Source organism: Pelobates fuscus, chromosome 8, assembly GCF_036172605.1.
Source record: "Pelobates fuscus isolate aPelFus1 chromosome 8, aPelFus1.pri, whole genome shotgun sequence".
In the NCBI taxonomy this organism is placed as follows: Eukaryota; Metazoa; Chordata; class Amphibia; order Anura; family Pelobatidae; genus Pelobates; species Pelobates fuscus.
The window spans coordinates 51,386,697-51,409,239 of record NC_086324.1 but is presented as its reverse complement, the minus strand read 5'-3'; the positions used below and the strand labels follow the sequence as shown (position 1 = coordinate 51,409,239).

The window sequence follows — 22,543 nt, the reverse complement described above, 5'->3', positions numbered from 1 at the left end:
TTTTGTACTGGTTCAGTAACTGTAGCTGTGGGATAATGTTCTGTGAAAAGGCGAATACATACACATATGCACGCACACACACACACACATACGCACGTGTGTGTGTGTGTGTGTGTGTATATATATATAATAAATAAAAAAATTACAGCTTCATTAAGCTGCTGGAAGTCAGAGTGGCATGAAAATGGGGGTATTACTTGAGAGGGAAATCCAGGGTAGTACAAGGAACAATAAATTAATTAGTGCACTATAATGATCATATGTAGAAGTATTTAATGAAGATGAGAATGTGTATTTGATTTGGGAACACAAATTAAGTAACTACCATATTTAGAATGTTATAATAGGCACATATTATGATGCCTCCAGAATCATATATTGCAACAAGACAATCACATATAGGCAAAGTATTACAACAACTTTAAATCACTAAGAAGAGCAGGGGTCTACTGTTGATAATTCACATTAAAGGATCACTATAGGCAGGGCCGGATTTAGATGAAAAGAGGCCCTAGGTGATTCCCCTTTCACCTCCCATTTTTAAGTTTGTAAATTACATGAGAGACAATAAAATACATAATTACTGTGATATATATCAATATGTTAAATGAAACATGTTGTGATTGGTACTAATCTTTATAAAAAATGTGGCATGGATAATACATTTAAAAAAAAGTTGAGATGGGGGAGGGGGTGATGAGGACAAATTGTTGTCTGTTTTACATTTTAAACTGTCCTCCTTGTTACTGAAAATTGTGTAAGTGTAGCAAAGATACAGAATAAAAGAAGAAACTACTAGTTGATATTGAGATTACTCTATAATATTTGGGATCATTGCCACCCAATGGGGAAAACTAAATTTCATCCTTTAGTAATTGGAACAACCATTGCTGTGACCAGTTGGATAAATCCAAGCCATGCACCACGTGCTTTATGTCTCCCTAATAAAAGCACCGCTACCATCTTTTTAAATAGCTACTGCATATCATGAAGTCTTCATCCTGCGGTAATAACCGGATGCTGTGAATGAGCATAAAGGTGACTTTGTTTATATGATAAGGATATCTTTACTCTCATCTGATGGCTCTGTGTGTGTGTCTTTTTAGGATCGATCAGATTTTGGAACTGCGATGAAAGGTGCACTGGAGAACCCACCTGCTACAGAACAGAATGGTGTGTCAGAAAGGCTAAAAGGTACCAATGTCACATGTTGCATGGTTAACCCTCAAGGTACTATAAAGTATTAAATTATAAAATTAATTATAATTACAGGGGGGGTTTGCAAAGTCGCAATACAGTGATATTGTCACTCTACTAGACAACTTTAAACAAGGCTATTTATCCAGGATATCCAAATTATATTACAGTTTTATTTTACTTATTTTAGTTTTAACGTTCTTTAAAAATAACCAGAAGCTTTGTTTATCCCTTTAATATATTTTTGATACTCTGTGCCTTCTATGTCATATAATCATCAAACACATAAGAGATACAAAATGTGTCCCGTTTTTTGTTTACTCTCAGCTTACTATTGTTTTTTTTTTTTTTTGTTTACTCTAAGTGATCTATTTTATTAGAGAACTATTCTAATTGTTTGTCCACAGTTGGTGTTAGGCATTAAAAAAAAAAAAAAAAAAAATACAAAAAATATAGTCCAGACAGATAATCTCTTATGCACTAATATGGGCTCGTTTATGTTTCTCCTTTATTGTCTAATGTAATGTTTATCCCATGTCTGTCTGTGGGAATAAATAATTATTAAAAACAAAATAGAATAAGAATAGATTTAGACTTGCAGCTGGTTCAAGCCGATCTCAGAAGAGATCTTTTTATACATACAAAAGACATGCAGGCCCCTTAGGCAGTCAAGGAGTTAAACACAAGAGAATGTGTAAACGGGAAGACAGTAGCTGACTCAGGGTTTACGTTTTGTTTTTTCCAGGCAGTTGAGCTGTTTGCAGACATGTGAGGCAGCAATTTCAATAAATGAAAATGTTGGGATAGTGGAAAAATAAATAAATACAAAAAAAACATTGTTGCAGCTGTGCAGACACTTTCTGGCAGTTATCAGTCCAAAACTAACAAAAAAATAAAATACAAATATGTGTAACATTCTCTTAAAGCAGAACAGCCACTTTCGGGGTCTTTGAATTTTATTGCAAATACCCCACAAAGTAACATTTTAGCTTCTGGGTTTGGTGGCTGAATGGGGAGCAGTTAGGGAGAAATACTTTGATTAAATTAACTTTTCACTCACATAATGTACATGTCTGTGACAGTTTATAACATTCCTACTGAAATCAGAAACACCTCCCTAGTTAAGGCAGGTGTGGCACTCAATGCTAGAGCTATAAAGGCGAATTGTGCACAGGCCAGAGCACGGTGGGTTGGATCCACGGTCCCCTACAGCATGCAAGCAGGAACAAATGACAATTCCACGGAAAACTCTCAATTAATCCAGTTTATAGGGTGACACATGATACCGAAAAACATGCAACATTGTGTCCCGTGCTTCATTAAAGCCTATGGCCTGAAATGTTGCATGTTTTTCTTTATCCTGTGTTACAAAATAAGCTGGATGATTGAGCATTTCCCATGGACCAAGTGAGTTTTTACTCCCTGGCTGAGATTCTAAAATGAAATTAAATCCACAAGACTATCCTGGAACCTGGTACCTCAATTTTGAGACCATGTCAATCATTGTTATAAAGTATGCCCTTTTCTACCAGTTGAATAAGTTAGTTGAAGATGAGATACCAAAACAGCTTTTCTGTTCTCATCTGCATTTGCATTCTGTGCCCTACTGAACAGGAATGAACACCTGCTAAATCTATAACTTATATTTAAAAAATGGAGCATAGGATGAAGATAAGGTTAATGTAAGCTAAAAAAACATTATAGGGTCAGCAATACAAATGGGGGCCAGAAGGCTAAACACTATTTAGCTTACCGGCCCACTTAAATAAGTTGATGACTCACCTTTATTACAACGCTGCACGGGTCAGCCAGCGCTGGCCTAGCCCCGATCCGCTCCGATCATCAGAATTGACAATCTCGGCCAATTCAAAGCTTTTCTATAGGCAAAACAACGCCAATAAGCATCTCCTCATAGAGTCATTGCATCTCTATGGGGAAAGTTCATCACCTCCATGCAGAGATGCTGACGTTATGCAGCACTAACCCAGGAAGCACCCTGGTGACCATCTGAGTGACTGCCACTGTAAAAGATGGTGTTTACAGCAAAAAGTTTGCAGTGATATGCTATACTCACCAGAACTATATTAAGCTGTAGTTGTTCAGGTGACTGTAGTCTCCCTTTAAATATGATTTCCAATGTTTTATTTAATTATGCAATTTCCAGAGATGTGACAGCTCCACTTACATGGATACTATTGGCATCAAAACAACTTTGGGTGTATAGAACATGCCTCTGCAGTCTCACTGCTCAATTATTTTCCATTTAGGAGTTAAATAACTTATGTTTCTGTTCATGCAGCCCTAGCCACACCCCCCCTGGCTGTGACTGACATGGTTTAATTTTCAATCAGACAACTTACTTTAAAAGTTTGTATCTTCTGCAACATAAATTGAACACACAGAAGGCTCCTGCAGGGTCTAGAAGGCTATTAACAGAGCAGGAGATAATGAATTCTAAGCTAAATGTAATGTGCAATCAAGTAATGAAGTATAACGTTGTTTTGGTGCTTACTGTATCCCTTTAAAACTATTAAAAAGTTGACAGTAGTTTGGGCAGATTGATTCCCCCTCCTTTTTTTTTTTTTTTTTTTTTTTGGGTAGGGGAACGGTTTTCCCATAATATTAGAAGTCTTGTGCATGTGGCCTATGCATACCTTTTTGTGCCTGTCATTATTATTTTTGTAAATCATTTTTGTTTTGTTGTTTTCTCTTTTATTACAGTTTATTATGTTTATCACTGAACACTAGTAAATTCTTAGCAACTGCTAACATTGCAGAGAGTTCAACTTTGTGAGACGGCCTCACTTGTAATGTCTAGGTTAATGCAATAGAATCATGTTGTTGTGTATCTCAGGGCTACACTGTCAGTACATGATTCTTTTTCATGTCCTTAACTTAGAGCCGACCCTGACAGAACGCTTTGATATATTTTCTTTTTCCAAGATTTTATTATATTTTTTTCCTACTTTTATTTTTTACATCTAGTAAGTTTTTATTTAGTAGTTAACCTTTTCAATACCTAAATAAAGTATAAATGGTTTTATGTTCATATGTTTTGCAGAATGAAATCTAGTCCAAAGCCTAATTCTCATTAATTCCAGCCTGTAAAGAAACACACGTTCTATTCTAAAAGTCAGTTGCCACTCATACAATGCTTGTAAATTTGCTGATAACCCCTACCCCCCACCTTGTTTTAAACAGCACAGGAAATTTAAATGGGTTATGTCACTCCTACTGTCAGTGTGTGTGGAGGAGTGAAATGACTCTATAATTTCACTGTTATCCCTATATTCACATTCCAGAGATTTATATTTTAACCCCTTAGTGACCAGACCAATTTTCAATTTTCTTACTGTTAAGGACATTTTTGCAGTGTTTTTGTTTAGCTGTAATTTTCCTCTTGCTCATTTACTGTACCCACACACATTATATACTGTTTTTTTTCACCATTAAACGGTCTTTCTAAAGATACCATTATATTCATCATATCATATAATTTACTATAAAAAGAATTATAAAATATGACATTTTTTTTTAATAATGAACTTTTTTCGAACTTTGACCCCCAAAATCTGTTGCACATCTACAACCGCCAAAAAAACATAGTTTCTAAATTCTGTCATGATATTAGAACTATCCAATGTTAAAATGTTCTTACCTTTTTTTTTTTTTTTTTCTCCAAGTTTATTTTTTATTTTCAAAATTAATGCACGTTACATTGTAACACTGATATCTGTCAGGAATACCTGAATAACTCTTCACATGTATCTATTTCTTAAAAGAAGACAACCTGAGGTATTAAAATTGGGGTATTTTGACTCTTTTCATGCAACCATTTTACCACCAATATATGCCAAATAAAAAAAATTATATATATATATATATATATATATGTATATATATATATATATATATATAATGGGATTTTTTTTTTACCCCCCCTTACAATTTAAGAATACATGTACTGAGAACTTTAAGGGTTACTGCCAACGAACACCCTAATATGAACTCCTGAGTACAGTGATATGGCCCATGTACAGGTGGGGGCTAAAAGACCTTATTTGGAGGGTGCATATTCCAGTTTTTCAATTTGGAATTGTCACAGCTGGTCATCAAGCACTCATGTCCTATTTGGGACATTTTTGAAACTGGCCAATGTAATTTACCCCCATCAAACCATATATTTTTGAAAAGTAGACACCCCAGTGTATTTTAAATGGTGGTATTTTAACACTTTCCATGCACTAATTCTACCTCCAGTTTATGTCAAACTTTTGAGTAGACATTTTTTTTGTTATTTTTCTCTTACATTGTATTTTATGGATTTTCAGCTCCTGTTCGGTGTTACTGCCAAATAACACCCCAATATGTGTTTAGCAACATCTCCTGAGTACAGTGATACCACCTATGCATAGGGTTGTTTGGGGGGCGCAATGCCAAACTTCTGACATGTTTTTCAAATTTGACATTTCTTCTTTGCCTATATTCTTTTTGGGGGCCTTTTTAAGATATCCCAATTTATTTTATTGCCATGTCCGTGCATATATTTGAAACGTTGACACCCCACAGTATTGTATATGGATTGTTTATATGCCTTTGATGCAATCGTTTTAGTAAAAAAAAATTGGAGAAAGTGTGTGGTGGTAATTTTTCGGTTTTCATTTCTACACACACGTTGCTTTTTGACTGTGATTTAGGAGAGCCTGTTGTTGGTTATTGCAAGAAAACACTGCAGGTTCTGCAAGGCCTCCTGAGTACACCCATGCCCCCCATGCATAGGTTTGCCAGGATTTTGGGAAGATTCAGTTACAATTGTATTCCTTGTAATTTGAGATGAATTTGAGTGTATTTCTTCTGATAGCCCTATCTTTAGTTTCGGGCTTATCATGTACCCCAGTTTTATTTATTGCCATGAAAGTGTATATATTTGAAACGTAGACACCCCAAGGTATTGTATATGGAGGGCTTTAATGCAACCATTTTAGCCCATAAAATTGGAGAAAGTGTGTAGTGGTTATTTTTCACCTGCGTGGTTCTTTTTTTATTGTACCGCAAGATAATGTATCAAAACAATACAGTAGCTTGAACAAAGGGACACTTGTATAAAAATTGTCTGTATACAAGTGGTACCCTTTGTTCATCAGGGGGAATATCAGGTCCCATACAATCTTGCCACTTGTTCCCATATGTTCTGGGCAACCTGGAGGGTCAAGGTCAGGGGAGGGCTGGCCGCCTTAGGCCTGGGGGGCAAAACCAGTCAAGTGGCCCATTGCGCCACCAAATCAGTTCACCATCCATGCCCACCTTTTCCTGGTTTTATAACGGATATTGATGTTATGCTAATCAGTAGCTCTTTGCCATACCCGCTCCTTCACGGCTCTGACTTTCAATGTTGTCAGAGCACAGGCTGAGAATCTCTGAGCCTGTGCTCTGACTCACTAACTGAGCGCCGGAACCACGAGGGAGAGGATATGATCTGACTGCACCTACTGCTGGTGCGCACCAGTGGACCACCAGCGAATCGTTTAAATTAAATATGCTGGTGTACCCAACTTGTGAGCTGTGTTGGCCGCCGGGCGCCTCTGTTGTCATGGCACCCTGCGTGACCGCTCAGCTTGCCCACCCTAACGGCTGGCCCTGCTGACACACACTGATGTTACTACTTAGACATCCCTCAATATTAATACAGAGATGAGAGCAAACACCAATAAACTGTGGAAACAGAGCTGATCCCCCCAAATTTATAAAGGTTGGCTTAGAGGATTTATTCAAGATTAAATCATGCCTCCTCCTCTCTCCCCCATGCGCTGCTCTGTAGGCTGGGAGGAAGTGAAGAGTAATCACAGTCTCCCAGCACAACACCATCTGTGGCTGCATGGGGAACAGCTGTTTAATGTAATGCTTGCAGGACGGCCAGCTGCCGCAGAACCTCTTTGTTTCCGTCTCTGCAAAGGGCTCTAGGCACTGCTTGTTGTGAGTGTGAGCCACTGTAAATTAGGGGCAGAGGGCACTTGCACTGCGGTCAAGACGGGTCTGGGCAGGAGGAGAGTGCAGTGCAATCAGTGCACTCCCCTCCTGTGGGTCACCAGTAGACTGGTGCACCTGCCCAGGATCAGAGGTGCAAGGATTTTTGCCGCCCTAGACAAAATATAAATTTGCCCCCCCCCCCATGTGACATCACAATGCCCCACCCATATGATCTGCCATATGAACTAACGCCAGTGCTGCACACAGTGTGTGTTTACATTAAAAAGCCTGCAGGGACCAGCTATAGACACCAGAACCACTTCATTAAGCTATAGTGTCCCTTTAATGTGAGGTAAATTATAGATTAGTGTCACTAATAATATACTAGATTGCCTACTTACAATTAGATGAGGATGATGATGGGCTGCAGTTTGGCTCCACTGGTCTGGTGTAGAACAGGACCTCTGGAGGCTGTTTGCAACTGTGGTCACAAAATTCAACGTTCTGGGAGAATTGGAAGCAGCTCCATTTTTTGGGGGCCTCTTACACAGCTCAAGGTCTGGGCCCCAGTGCCTGACGGTGAGTATGCCCATAAGGCCCACTCATAAGTCCACTTATTTGTTCCACCCACCCATGAGCTCGCTCACAGGGAGTGGAGTGTGTAGGGGATGTCTTATGTGTTATCTCATATGTGTGCTTATGGTATGTAGTGTATAGGGATACCAGTTTGTGCAGGTGATGCAGTGTGTTTGTGTGTATAAGGGATGTATTATGTGTTTCTGGTTGTGTGTGAGGGATGCATTGTGTGAATCTGTGTTTGTATGCATAAGGGATGCAAGGTGTGTGTCTGTATGTGTGTGCATTGAGTGTAAGAGATGCATTGTGTTTCTGTGTGTATGTAAGAAAAACAGTGTGTGTGTTTGCATGTGTGTGTAAGGGTTTGCATTGTATGTGTATGTGTATGTGTGCAAATGATGCATTGTCTTTGTGTGTAAGGGTTGCATTGTGTGTGTGTGTAATGGATGTATTGTGTGTTTCTCTGTGTGTAAGGGAAGCATGTTCTGTTTCTGTGTATGTATAGGGATGCATTGTGTGTTTCTGTGTATGTATAGGGGTGCATTGTGTGTTTCTGTGTATGTATAGGGATGCATTGTGTGTGTGTGTGTGTGCGCGTAGTGTTAAAGAGCTCCCTGTCTTGCCCCCTGTCCTATAGAGCTGTCCCTTCTGTCCCTTAGAGCTCTCCCCTGACCCTTAATGGTCTCTCCTCTCCCCCACCATCCCCTAGCGGTCTCTTCTCACACTCACCCACCCTCCCTGTGCTCTTCTCATCCCCCCTCCACCCTCCCTGTGTTCTTCTCACTCCTCCCTCTGTGTGTTCTCACCCCCCCTGTGTTCTTCTTACCCCCTCCTCCCTGTGTTCTTCTTACTCCCCCCCTTGTTCTTCTTATTACTCCCCCCTTCTTCTTACCCCCCTTCTTCTTCTTAACCCTCCTACTTCTTCTTACCCCCTCTTCTTCTTCTTACCCCTTCCTTCTTCTTCTTACCCCATTCTTCTTCTTACCCCCCTTCTTCTTACCCCCTTCTTCTTACCCCCTTCTTCTTCTTACTCCCCCCTCTTCTTCTTACTCCCCCCTCTTCTTCTTACCCCCTTCTTCTAATTACTCCCCACTCTTGTTCTTACTCCCCCCTTCTTCTTCTTACCCCCCTCTTTTTCTTATCTCCCCTCCTTCTTACTTCCCCCTTCTTCTTACTCCCCCCTCTTCTTACTCCCTCTCTTCCCTCTTCTTACTCCCTCTCTTCCCTCTTCTTACTCCCCCCTCCCCTCTTACTCCCCCCTCCCCTCTTCTTACTCCCCCTCCCCTCTTCTTACTCTCCCCCTCCCCTCTTCTTACTCTCCCCCCTCCCCTCTTCTTACTCTCCCCCCTCCCCTCTTCTTACTCTCCCCCCTCCCCTCTTCTTACTCTCCCCCCTCCCCTCTTCTTACTGTCCCCCCTCCCCTCTTCTTACTCTCCCCCCCTCTTCTTACTCTCCCCCCTCCCCTCTTTTTACTCTCCCCCCCTCTTTTTACTCTCCCCCTCCCCTCTTTTTACTCTCCCCCCTCCCCTCTTTTTACTCTCCCCCCTCCCCTCTTTTTACTCTCCCCCCTCCCCTCTTTTTACTCTCCCCCTCCCCTCTTTTTACTCTCCCCCCTCCCCTCTTCTTACTCTCCCCCCCTCCCCTCTTCTTACTGTCCCCCCTCCCCTCTTCTTACTCTCCCCCCCTCTTCTTACTCTCCCCCCTCCCCTCTTTTTACTCTCCCCCCCTCTTTTTACTTTCCCCCTCCCCTCTTTTTACTCTCCCCCTCCCCTCTTTTTACTCCCCCCCTCCCCTCTTTTTACTCTCCCCCTCCCCTCTTTTTACTCTCCCCCCTCCCCTCTTTTTACTCTCCCCCCTCCCCTCTTTTTACTCTCCCCACCTCCCCTCTTTTTACTCTCCCCCCTCCCCTCTTTTTACTCTCTCTCCCCCCCCCCTTTTTTACTCTCTCTCCCCCCCCCTTTTTTTACTCTCTCTCTCCCCCCCCTTTTTTTTACTCTCTCTCCCCCCCCCTTTTTTTACTCTCTCTCCCCCCCCCCTTTTTTACTCTCTCTCCCCCCCCCCCTTTTTTTACTCTCTCTCTCTCCCCCCCCTTCTTACCCCCTCCCCTGTAGGTGGCCGAGCTGCACTCCGGTCCGCGGTCCCGGCCGGAGTGATAGGAAGGTGCTCAGTGTGCACCTTCCTGTCAGTCCGGCCGGGTACAGGAAACAGAAACTCCTGTTCCGCGCGGAACAGGAGTTTCTGTTTCCTGTACCCGGCCGGACTGACAGGAAGGTGCACACTCAGTGTGCACCTTCCCATCACTCCGGCCGGGACCGCGGACCGGAGTGCAGCTCGGCCACCTACAGGGGAGGGGAGGGAGGGAAAAGTAGCTGCAGCCGTCTGAGCGCTCTTTACAGAGCGCTCGGCGGCTGCAGCATTTAAAGGGCCGGCCCGCCGCGGCCGGTCCTAAAATAATTTTGGGCGGCCTGGGGGGCAATTGCCTCCCTGCCCCCCGGCCCAGCCCGCCCCTGGTCAAGGTGGCTATCCTTTCCCTCGTACACCCGGAAGGCCTGAGTATACCCAGTCTCGCTATCACAGAGCTTATACATCTTTACATCATACCTGGAGCACTTGGAAGGAATATACTGCTTGAATCTCAGCCTTCCCTTATACTTCATCAGGGATTCATCCACGCATATATTCCTTCCAGGTGTATAGGCCTCTGCAAAACGGATAGCGAAGTGGGTAATCAGGGGACGGATTTTATACAGCCTGTCAAACTGGGGATGCTCTATAGGGGGGCACACCTCTTCCTCGACATACACTGGGAGTAAATGGGGGTAGAACAGATGGGGCTACTGCTCCAGTAGGAGCGGATGGAGGGCTTCTTTATAATGCCCATCAGCATAGTCAATGCCCAGAATTTCTAAAATCCTGGCACATCGATGGGGTCCCATTGCTGCTTTGCCAAAAAGACTCCGACTTAGAAGCACGAAACTGATGGGCATATAAATTAGTTTGGGCAATAATATTCCCCAATACATCATCGCCCAGAAACACCTCCATAAACTGCTGAGGGCTAAATCCTGCAACATCCACATTGATGCCAGGAGTTGCAGTGAAGGGTGGGATGTCTGGCCTCTGGCGATGAGGCACTACCCACTCCTCAGCAGTTCTGCCAGCTGGGGCAGCACGTCTCCTTCTGGCAGGGGCACTAGCAGCCACAGATGCATCACTAGATATATCACTAGCAGCAGACACTGTATCTAGTGATGATGTATCTGAGCACCCGGCAGGGTCAATATCAGAGGCGGAATCAGACATAGACGCATCACACTGTAACACAAGGATGGCATACGCCTCCTCAGCGCTATATGACCTCTGTGACATAATCAGTCAGACAGCAAAAGTCAGTGCTGCTGTGCAAAAGTCAGTTATCTATACAGTAAACACTGGCAGGATAGGGGTTAATAGCTCTGAAAAGAGCTTTTGGGTCTCACTATTTTAGAAATCCCTACCTAAAACTACCTAAATCTCTCTACCTAAAACACAGATCTCCCTCCCTCTTTCACTAAAAAAGTGAAGAGAGGGAGGGAGTTCCATACTGATCAGAGTCAATAGTTACTAATATTGACGTGACCAGACAAATGGGGATCATAGTTGGAAAAAACATAGTTATAGGTGCAAGCTCTGATTGGATGTCCCTAGCCTCTCCTCATAGAAATGCACTGATTTGATGCATCTCTATGAGGAAAGTTCAGTGTCTCCATGCAGAGGGTGGAGACACTGAATGGCAGTGCTGCACATTGTCTATAGTAGATTATTATGGAGCAAGTAGCACATTATCATTATTATTATTATTATTATTATTATTATTATTATTGCCATTTATATAGCGCCAACATATTCCATAGCACAAATAGGACAATTACAAGAAAACTTACAGGAACAATAAGTCGAAGAGGACCCTGCTCAAACGAGCTTACAGTCTATAGGCCATTGCTTTAAAAATGTGGCTTCATTGACAACGAAAAGTGGTTTACATTGAATTAGTGATTAGTTGAAGTTGAAAGAAGTGATGAGAGAAGTAACTCTTTAATAAATTTCAAACAGAACTATGAGGTCAGTTTTGAGTATTTCAATAGATGAGATAGGTAGGTGCAATTGTAATGCAGGCTTTGTAGGACATGTCTTTGGCTTTTATTCTGAAGATGATAAGTAACCAAGAGACCATTCTAAAAATAAGAAGGGGTTTTCATTTACAATGTGGGTCTTCTTTATAAATATGATTTGTTGTGCCTATAACCGTGATTCTTAAAAGTAACACTAAAACAGAAAGGAACACTGTTTGCAAACACAAACTCATTACCCGTGCCCATTTATTGTTTAAACTCTGTTATTTGTCTCTCCCAAAGTTAATTTCCATTCTCCCCATTAAATCAATAACACATATAAGTCTATACATCTAAATTCCTCTACTGCAAGAGTTATCTTCCCATCACTGTCCATCGATTCCTGTGTTAAGTTGTGAAATAGACTGAAAGTTATTCGGCTTTTGTACTTTCCCATCTGCATTTATCAATTCGCTTTGCCGTGTGGTTTATCAGCTTATCTTTTCCTTCCTAGACATATCATCTTTCCTGAGCTGCTTGTAGTGACAAGCCTACTGATTTAAATTGTGTTCAATTTACACGTATTGCAGTGAGCTTGGGATAAATCAAACAGAACAGTCCGCCTCTGAAAGCGTTTTAAATGCTGTGTCTTATGAAAGAATTGCCTGCATTAGGAAACATTGAAGGAAGACTTTTTTTGGGCGGGGGATCCTATGATTGTTATTAACGGAGAATATCAACCATGTAATCAAATAGTACAAGCCCAAACCCCAAATGTCCCATATTTGCTTTTAGAGAAGATGTTGATGGGAAGGGAGTAGGCAAGATAAGCACTCAAGATTGTTGAGAATATGTCTGACACTAAAATAATCAGTTATGCCATTCTGTTCAGCCAACAACTATGACCCAAAATTGTACATTAAACTTTATCTTTTAACTATATGCGCTTCTAAACAAACCCGTTCTTATGAATATAGCGTCATACATGTTACACTGTTAAAACTACGATGTATAACATTTCATGATGTATTATTAAGTGTTCTTGCATAGCAAGACTACTTAATGTTATCTCACATATATATATATATATATATATATATATATATATTATTATAGCCAAATTTACCACCCTAACTCCTCCCACAGTTTTTACACTACATAGACAGAAATATACCAAAACGTGTGGATTGTTCCCGATTGGATTGCTATTACTTTGTGGAACGTTTCGCCGAATGGTTCACGGACTATTGTCGTTCTTGTGGCAAAATTGGTCCCATAGGAATGAATGCCAAAATGTTCAAAACTAGAGTGGTAGCTGGCAAAAGCTAAAAACTCAGGACATGATTTCTAAACTGCCACCACTCCCTCATTTTCAAGCCCACCTACACAAATCTTATATCGAAACGTTCAGCTATCCCTGCTGCCACTAAAAATGTCCACGGCTAAGCCATAGTCCTGATAGTTTTCACAATATGACCATTTGTTTGCAACACACGCCGTCCCTTGACATTCATTGAAACTTCACTCTAGCCAGCTCAAACTTGAAGGGCAGTTTCTAAACTGCGACTTCATTTTTAATATTTCACAATATAAAGCTCCTCACTGTAGGATGTATAGTTTGTAAAATACGACCGTTTGAAGATGGCAACCGCCAAAATACTCTGACCTGTGCCAGGCTGGCGCAGCAAGTGATGTCATAGACAGGGCCTTTTGTACACCTGCTAATGTTTTTATAAATGTATGTTTTAATGTAACTGTGAAGCACTTTGGGCAACAACGTTGCAATTAAATGTGCTATATAAATAAATAATAACAGTTACTCCGCCCACTCCAGTTGTAGACTACTGGTGGAGGCAAGAACACTTCACACAATTTCCTCAGAAATTGTAGCTTTTCTAGTTATTTACTTGTTTTTTCATTTGATATAATTTCTCTTGGAGACTCTGAAGTCTTGTAATAAATATGAAAGTGTATCTTTGGTTCTTGTTACTGTATACAACATGTGCTTGTACCTATGAAGTGTCTGTCAGTGTTTCTTAAAGTAAATGGTTAAAGAAAGCAGACTATTTTATCAGATATCTCTTTTTCCCATTAACAGACTCTGCAATTTTCGATGACGGGAATCATGAAAAAGATGTCCCACCTCCAGTACCTCCTCATCCAAAGGAACACATTATCGTGGAATACTCCAAGTTTAGGTAGGTGAGACTAATTTATAATATGAGTAAGTGGATTCTCCTGGGCTGCCCAACCAGCTTGTACAATGTCCATAGTGGTATTTTAAAAATAGAGAACTTTTGGTGACCATTCACAAGCGGAGATCAGTGGGAAAGCACCAATCCAGCATAGTTACAGAAATAAAATAAAAGAACTTTCATCATCTATTAAGGCAAACAGTTTGGCTCTACAAAGGATCCCTATGTCACTGAGAAGTTTTTTTAAACCACCTTTCTTCTACAATCGAGAATTTACAGCATATCAGTTTATAATTTCAAACTTGCGGCCCGCCTGCCTGATTCTTGTCTTCCCTCCCACGGCTGTTTGCGTGCTCTTGCGGCTGCAAGAACGCAGAGTGGCTGGCTTTGTGCAGAGCAGGCCAGCCACTCCCCCTTCCCTCCTACTCACACTGCCAACCACTCCCCCTTCCCTCCTACTCACACTGCCAACCACTCCTGCTCGCACTGCCAACCACTCCTCCTTCCCTTCTGCTCGCAGTGCCAGAGGAGCCTGCTTGAGAAGAGCAGGGCTGAAACTGGAGGACGGGCGGCTCATCTTAAGGTAGGGGAAGAGAGGCTTGAGGAGCTTTCTGTGTAGTGTGTTAAATTGGGAAGGGGGCAGTGTATTAATTTGGGGGAGGGAAGAGGACAGTGTATTAATTTGGAGGAGGGAGGGGGGGCAGTATATTAATTTGGGGGAGGGAAGTGGCCAGTATATTAAACTGGGGTAGGGAGTGGGCAGTGTATTCATTCGATGGAGGGAGGGGGCACTGTATTTAAGGGAAGGCAGGGGCCAGTATATTAAATTGGGGGAGGGAGTGGGACAGTGTATTAGAGTGGTGGGAGGGGGCGGGGCAGGGTATTAAATTAGGGGTGGAAGGGGCAGTGTATTAGAGTAGTGATAGGGGGGAAAGTGTATTAGAGTGGTGGGAGGATGGGGAGTGTGTTAAATTGGGGTGACGGAAGGGGCAGTGCATTCAATTAGAGTGGAGGGGCAGTGCATTCAATTAGAGTGGAGGGGCAGTGCATTAGATTCTGTCTGTTAGGCCACCCAATGTACAGCGCTGCAGAATTTGTTGGCGCTTTATAAATAATGCTAATATTAAAAATAATTGGTTATATGCAAATGCACGTCTCCTTAACCCCTTAAGGACCAATCTTCTCGAATAAAAGGGAATCATGACATGTCACACATGCCATGTGTCCTTAATGGGTTAAAATAAATCCAAACCTTTTTTTTTTTTTTTTTTTTTTTTTTTACTTTGAAGCCCTATGAGTGTGAGGACATCCAGTGTAAGTTAGGCAACTTTTTTTTTTATATATATATACTGTACTTTTCTAAAAAAAACTACGTTTCTATGAAAACTGAAGTTTTTGTTTTTCTGCGGTCCACATGAAGTTTGTTTATTTGGCCCGTGCTAGCCTTTGAGTTTGACCTGCTTGGTCCAGGGGTTCAGCTAATGGCTAAACAAAATTCCAAGAATAGGCTTGTCCCCCCTTTTTTGCAATACATCCTTCATTAATTCAAGTGTACTAGCAGGAATACATATACAACTATGAAGGATACTGCTAAGTACTTAACAGACATTGCACGTTCTTTAAGTAAATAATAATATCTTAAGTGGATCTGTCACAGAAGCAGCTTTTAGCATCATTATATGTATTTATTCAAACTACCTATAAATTGTGTGGGTTTTTTTTGAAATTATTTTTTCAATCAATGTAATGGGTTTATAAAAAGAGAAACAAAGTTTTTATGGGCAGATTATTTCAATATGCATATATTTTGTTATAAATGATCATATCGGAAAAGATCTCTTATTGCTTCAGGAAGAAATGCCCTTAAGTAAACTAATAACATGCAATTGGACAAAATTAGGTGTTTTCTGACAACCCCTAATTTTACAGCAAGTGTATATGTATTACGATGATGGATTAACCAGGTCTAAAAAAACATTATTATTTTTTTTTTTTTTTACGCATAGGAACTCATTTTACTATATTCAGCTCTGTGAAAACATTTGTGCAATTTTTTTCTTTTTTTTTCCTTTTCATTTTGACATCTTTCAGTGTGCTTTAATTGACGTTCCTAACTACATGACTTGAGAAATGCTTGTCATGGTATTGCAATTTTGCTAAAATTGTTTCAAGGCACACAGATGTGTGTGTCATCTCTTCTCCATATGATTTCTGTGTAAATAAAATTATATTTAACAGCTTAATTTGTAACCCTAGAAGTCTGCATGTGTCTGTAAGGGCTAAGGTACTTTTTGGACACCTGTGTCTTTTAATGCACTGTGATATTACAGTTTGGCGATGAACCACATGCACTAAATGCAGTTTTTTGCAAGATATCTGTTGTTGTAGAATCAGTCTTGCATCTAATTGCCGCTGTGTGTGATAATATTTGGCAGTGTTAATGTGAAGCTGTATATGTAACATATTCTGTGTTCTTCGTGATTGCATATGACTATATATGGGTTCATACCATTATAGTAGTGATATGCTCCAGGTAGCATGCCTGGAATTTTAATTATTTTAACTTTTTGTCTGGGTTCTTTTACGCAGTTCTGAAGAAGAATATCTCGACCAGTCTGATACAGTGAACCTAAAGTCTTCGAAAAGCATGGATCTTGGCAAGTAAAAAGCACATAGCAGAGCTAATGATGTGTTTGTCATCTTTTTGATCACATTTTATCGTGTGCTACACCTGACACTTAAGTTGAGAGTTTTGCTCAGTCATCAGTGTATATAAGTCATGTATAGAACATCAAGCATTTAGTGAATGTTTGTCTTGAAGAAAACCAATGTATTATTTGAATTGGATTTAGTGATCACTCTTTAGTTTTCACAAACCTTACACAATAGGCAACATGCCCCTTAACCATTCTTAACATGTTCTATTTTTGATTTGTGTTCTCCAACCTTTTAATATGGAGAGTCGCATATCATTCATCCCCTGGGGTGTTCTAAAATAATACATGGTGGCATTGTGAGCTTTATGTCTTGCATGGCAAATCGAACTACTGAATTATGGCATTTTTTCACCCTAGTGAGCATTGTGTCACTCAGTAGGTTGCTGCGCTTGCAAGGGTTCCTGGAATCCATGCCAACCTGCACCAGAGATGCAGATCAGGTAAATGTGAAATTTAATCTAAACGTTTGCAAGCAGCGTGGTAACCTTTTTGAGGGAAACAGCAGGGGACTTCATGTAAGTGCTTATTTTAATCTATAGTGTTGCAAGTCTAATTATGTGCGTATATCAAATGTTATACCTTACCTGAAACAACCATTGGTATTCACAAGTATGAGAACGAGTGGTTTACATTAAGTTGGGAACAGACAAGACTATTTTCTTTTTCTTTTAGAATATTGGGGGCTTTTAGGCAGAAAGGGGGCAGTATAATTACCTTAATTGCCAGATTCAACCTATGGGCCTTCTATTGAACAACTATGGTCTTGATGAAGATAACACATTTATCACACCAATACCATTGCAAAATCTAAAATAGACCTAGTTAACTTTTCTCTTCAAATGTAGTTCTATCTCCAATAACTCTAATATCCAGTAGCAAGTTTTTTCCTTTCAATTTTGGGCAATTAGATTTCCACCGAGAGAGCACCTTTTCCAGGGGAAATTGGCTTTTTCTGTTTCAAGTGAAACAACACTTTCATTTTATACAGAGACAGAATAATTTTGTCTGTTTTTCCACAGAACACATGGGACATTTTAACAACCGCAGTTTATTCTTAATGATAATACGTGTTATTTGTACAGCAGTAATTTGCAAGGCACCCATTTATAGAGGTGGTCGGGAAAAGTGAAGTCTAATTAAGGTCTATGTTCTTTCTGTACAAAGGGGGCTGTTATTACATTGAACGGAAATCTATGAAAAAAGTAGACAATGACCACTAATGTTTCTATTCTCTCAGTTGTACAACGTATAATGAAGATTCAATGGGTAGGCTAGTCATTTTGTGCTGTCTTAGTGCATTGGTGTGGGTCGGAAGGGGAGGTGAGCAGATAGCAGTGCTCAGAGCACAGCATAAGGACTTATCTTGTAGGTGGCTTTGTTATTGATTTGATGTGTTAAAGGCATAGTACATGGCCCAGTGACAAGCAACAGGTAACCCATCAGTCATAACCAAAACACAAGTGTTAGCTAGAAAAGTCTTGTGGCTGTTGTAGTTTGGCCACAGATTTGGAGGGCTTATCTTGTTGGCTACCCAGGAAATACGATACTGCTTATTAAATTATTTGGGGAAACAAGAATTAGTGTGTGTTTTTTTTTTTTTTTTTTTTGGGGGGGGGGGGGGGTGTCTTTTGTTGTGTAAAATTAGCATTCAGTTAAATTCCATCCCAGGTATTTCAAGGATAGTTTGTCCACCACCTGGTTGGGTCGTATCCAAATTACTTTCTAAAACCAATTGCAGAGTAGAGGAAACAGCGCAAAAGAAACCAAAACTATATAATGTTATATAAGGGGCAGCAAACCTGACGTGGGGCTCCCTCTAAGCCCTACCGACAAATGTAACAGACAAGATAAATAGAGAAAAGGTCGCGCCAAATAACAAACTTTGAAAATAATGATTTAAAAAAATATCAGTCTATGGGGAAGAATGTTCTTAAGAGGAGCCAGAAAGAGAAACCTTGTGGGAATCTGTATGTGGAAACAGAGAGAAGATAATAGTGCTAATATGTCCTATAAAAATTAGTATTAAAATGCATGGTCTAATGTGGTCCTACTCATATGTAGTAGAGCTTAAAACCAGCTCTAGAATGAATGGCATACAGATGTACAAATCCCCACTTATAGGATACGTGAAGAGGTGTGAATATCATAGCAGTGTGTAGACCATAAAAGGGTTAAAAAGAGACAACAAATAGTGCTCACTGTATAAAAGGATAATAGGAGTATAAATATCAAAATCTTTGCTCACATTTAATTGCGCAGGAGTATTGCTCAATGAATCAAGCGTGAGTTGTATAATCCCCACCTTGGACATCTTTGGAGTAATACTCAACTGGAAATGATGATAAAATCTGGATCCCAGGCAGTAGTAGTAAAAAAAAATATAATAAATGATAAAAAAAAAAAAAAGTAAAATGGCACAATCAAATTGTTAAAAGTAGCCAAAATACCTTCATACGGATTCCCACAAGTTATCTCTATCCGGCTCCTCTTAAGCACATTCTTCCCCATAGACTCTTGGTTATCTTCCTGGCAAATTGTGCATTTGGACTTTTTTCTTTCTGAATTTATCTTTAACCCTTTCCTGTCTTGTTTGCCCGTGTGACTGATTACCATCTACCTGACTCTGGCTTGTTCTTGTTTTCGTAGTCTCTCTGTTACCATGACCTCGTCTCGTTTCTGATTACGCTTTATCTCTGTCTGACGTTTAGTCTGGCCATTCTAAGTCCAGGTAATAAGTTATATCCTAGTCTTGTCCCTTGCTATCCTAAACTCTGTGTGTTGGGATATTACATCATGACATTATGATAGGACCATGGGCCCTGCAGGTTTAGGACAGCAAATGGCCTCCTATGAGGCAAGATTTTAAGAACAGGATCACCGTATGGACCAGATTGCCCAGGCCCATCAGAATCTTTTGTCCAGAAATGCTTATTTGGCCCCTGAGACACTGGTATGCGTACCATCTCAACCCTTACATCCCATTCCAGAGGCATCTATCCTGACTAGAGATGTCCCGAATAGTTCCTGGCGAACATAGCTTGTTCGCCACAGATGGCGAACATATGCGATGTTCGGTCCGCCCCCTATTCGTCATCATTGAGTAAACTTTGACCCTGTACCTCACAGTCAGCAGACACATTCCAGCCACTCCTGGACAGCATCCATTTTAGATTCATTCGGAAGCTGCATTCTTTTTTTTTTTTTAGACAGAAGTGTGTTATATTTGAGCATGCTAGGCTGAACGTGCGTATATCATGGCTAGTTGCACTGAGAGTATGAGTATATAGCAGTACATTGTTGTGAAAGATGGCTGTCATGTTTAGGGTGTAGCTTGCACGTTATCAACTCTGTATTTATATCAGCAGCTCCACCACTAGTTATAAATCAAGTGTGAGTCGCCCCATGAGATGAGACTAGTGAATAACATAATACATGAACGGTTAAGGTAAAGGCATGTAAGGAACTATGACAATAAACTCTTTAGGAGGTGAAATAATGACATGTTTAAACGCTTGCTACTTTACGATTAGTTAATGTGCAGAGAGCAGTTCACGTGATCAAAGGCATGGTGTGGAGGATCGGCTATAGTGGGACATGCTTGGCACGCTGCTGTTTACTGCTTGTGCTCATCCGATCCCTACTGGGCGCCAGGTGCAGACCCTGGGAGTCCCTGATACCTGGAACAACAAAGGCAAGTCTCTGGCTGAGTGCCGGGTTCGCGGCTTGAGGTGGTGGAAGCTTGTTTTGTCGGGTCTGTCCCGGTGGTGCTTCACGTCCGGTGCGGGATTGTGGTGGCTTAAGGTGGAGGCAAGTGCTTGACGTAGGGCAGGCTCTGCATTTCTGTTTGTGCCTCGGTCCCGTCTTCGACGCCTTTTGCGTTGGTGGATTTTAATGGGGACTGCTTCGCTTAGCTGTGGTGGAGCTTGTTGGGGCTGTGGTGGAGCTTGTTGGGGCTTCCTGCTTGGTATTTGCTTCCAAAATTGATTAAAGAGTCTGTCCAGCTTAGACTCAATATCCTGCCATGCTTTGCTGGTACCAGGAGGACACGCGGCTGCCGCCATATTGGGAGAGTCGCAGATGAGTATGTCAGCCTGGGCGGCTGTGCTCTGTGCGTCCATTGGCTCCAGACAGCCTCTCAGGGGTGCCTATTGAAGTCTATGGCGGTTCGCCCGGTTCGCCCATTCGCGAACATTTGCGGAAGTTCGCGTTTGCCGTTCGCGAACGGAAAATTTTATGTTCGCAACATCACTAGTGGTGAGACCAAACATGGTTAAACTACCCCACAGATACATGGGTAAAACACAGGGGCACTGGAAAAGAAGGGCATTAAGTCTTCATCCTAATTCTTATCCCAGCACACATTTTTTATTTTATTTATTTATATTTTTTTCATGAGCACTATACTATAAGTATGCAATACATTTCAAGTTTCAATTAAAGGGACAGTATGAAATATTTGTTTAGAGATTCCATGCATTTTAAGATAAATCTAAAATATCAAAATCAAGAGGAAGAAATAGTTAAACACACAAGGTTTTGTAATTAAAAAGCACGTGGACCCTTTCTGATTTAGTGTTCTATACCATTTTCCTTAAATATATACAATTGTTCTTTATAAACTGAATTCTACCCTTGCTGAGATTATTTTTGCCTTTTCTTACGTTTTACATAAAGATTTAAAACCATTCTGTGTGTCTAAAATTCTAGAACAAAAGAAATCATGAATTTGGCAAATACTTTTTCATGACACTGTACATGTTTTAAAAAAAATCAATTTAGTGAAGTATGTGATTATTTATTTTCCTTTTCACTAATAATTCCCTTTAAATTCTGCTTTATTAGAAAGGCATCATATGTTTAGTTGCCAAGTTCTTCCAGAGATGTTTGGTGAAGTTTGGATCATGCTCTTTATCACACTGGGCCCTCAAAGACCGCTGAATGAGAATCAGCTAAGTACTTGGTAATGGCCAAAACTTTCATTTTTAATTTGGATTCCAAATATCTTCTCTACTGCCTAAAGCATCAGATGGAGAAGCCCATGTTTTAAAATATATTTACAGATTTAACAGCTGGAAGCTTTAATAGAGTACAACAGGTACAACTGCCGGAAAAGCCTGGCATATTTTACAGACATTATCCATTGCACCTCTCAATGATGGATTTTTCTGTATGGATCTCTAGGGTTCTAGGGTTTCCTGGTAGTCAAATGTTAATCTGTTAACACTAGATAATATATCTTCCTTACACTTTTGTCAGAGGGTCACCTTTGTAGATTATGCCATGGAAAATCTGTTAATGTAATTGAAGTGGAGGTGTTGGTTCTGCAAGTTTTGGTTTAATATATAATAATTGTTCTTTATGCTAGCTTTAGTGTACCTATAATCTTAATTTTATTAATGACAGGAGGCGAGTATTTGCTTTAAGTCTCTCTTTACTAGAACTCCACAGCAGCACAGAAAAACAACCAATCAGAAAAAAAGTTAGATACTATAAAACTCCCCTCCCCATGCATCATTTCCTCTTTCAAGCTGCGACAAAAACAGAATAAAAGGCAGAGAACATCATGGGGAAGAAACAAAGTCCTAGATACGATGAATATAACGATGTCCACCATCCGAGAGTAACCGTCAAACTAGATAGTGTAGATGGACTGTAAACTGAAACGAGAGAAAAACAGAATCGAACAGGTTGATTATCCAATGAAATGTACTCTGAATAAACATGTAGGCACCCAATGTAGCAACCAAAATTAACCTTAATATGTAGATATCCCAACCCTACTTATGAAAAAACACAGACA

The 22,543-nt window shown here is 40.6% G+C and overlaps 1 protein-coding gene across 4 annotated transcripts in view; it reads left to right on the top strand.

Moving 5' to 3' along the window:
• The window catches only part of PARD3B (par-3 family cell polarity regulator beta), a 1,021,205-nt gene that overhangs the window by 395,089 nt on the left and 603,573 nt on the right, over nt 1–22,543 (top strand). For all 4 annotated transcript variants that reach the window (XM_063429810.1, XM_063429811.1, XM_063429813.1 and 1 more), the window contains 3 exons: nt 1,107–1,194; nt 13,930–14,029; nt 16,616–16,683. In XM_063429810.1, the coding sequence (XP_063285880.1) occupies nt 1,107–1,194; nt 13,930–14,029; nt 16,616–16,683 (256 nt within the window). The remainder of the gene's footprint in view (nt 1–1,106; nt 1,195–13,929; nt 14,030–16,615; nt 16,684–22,543) is intronic.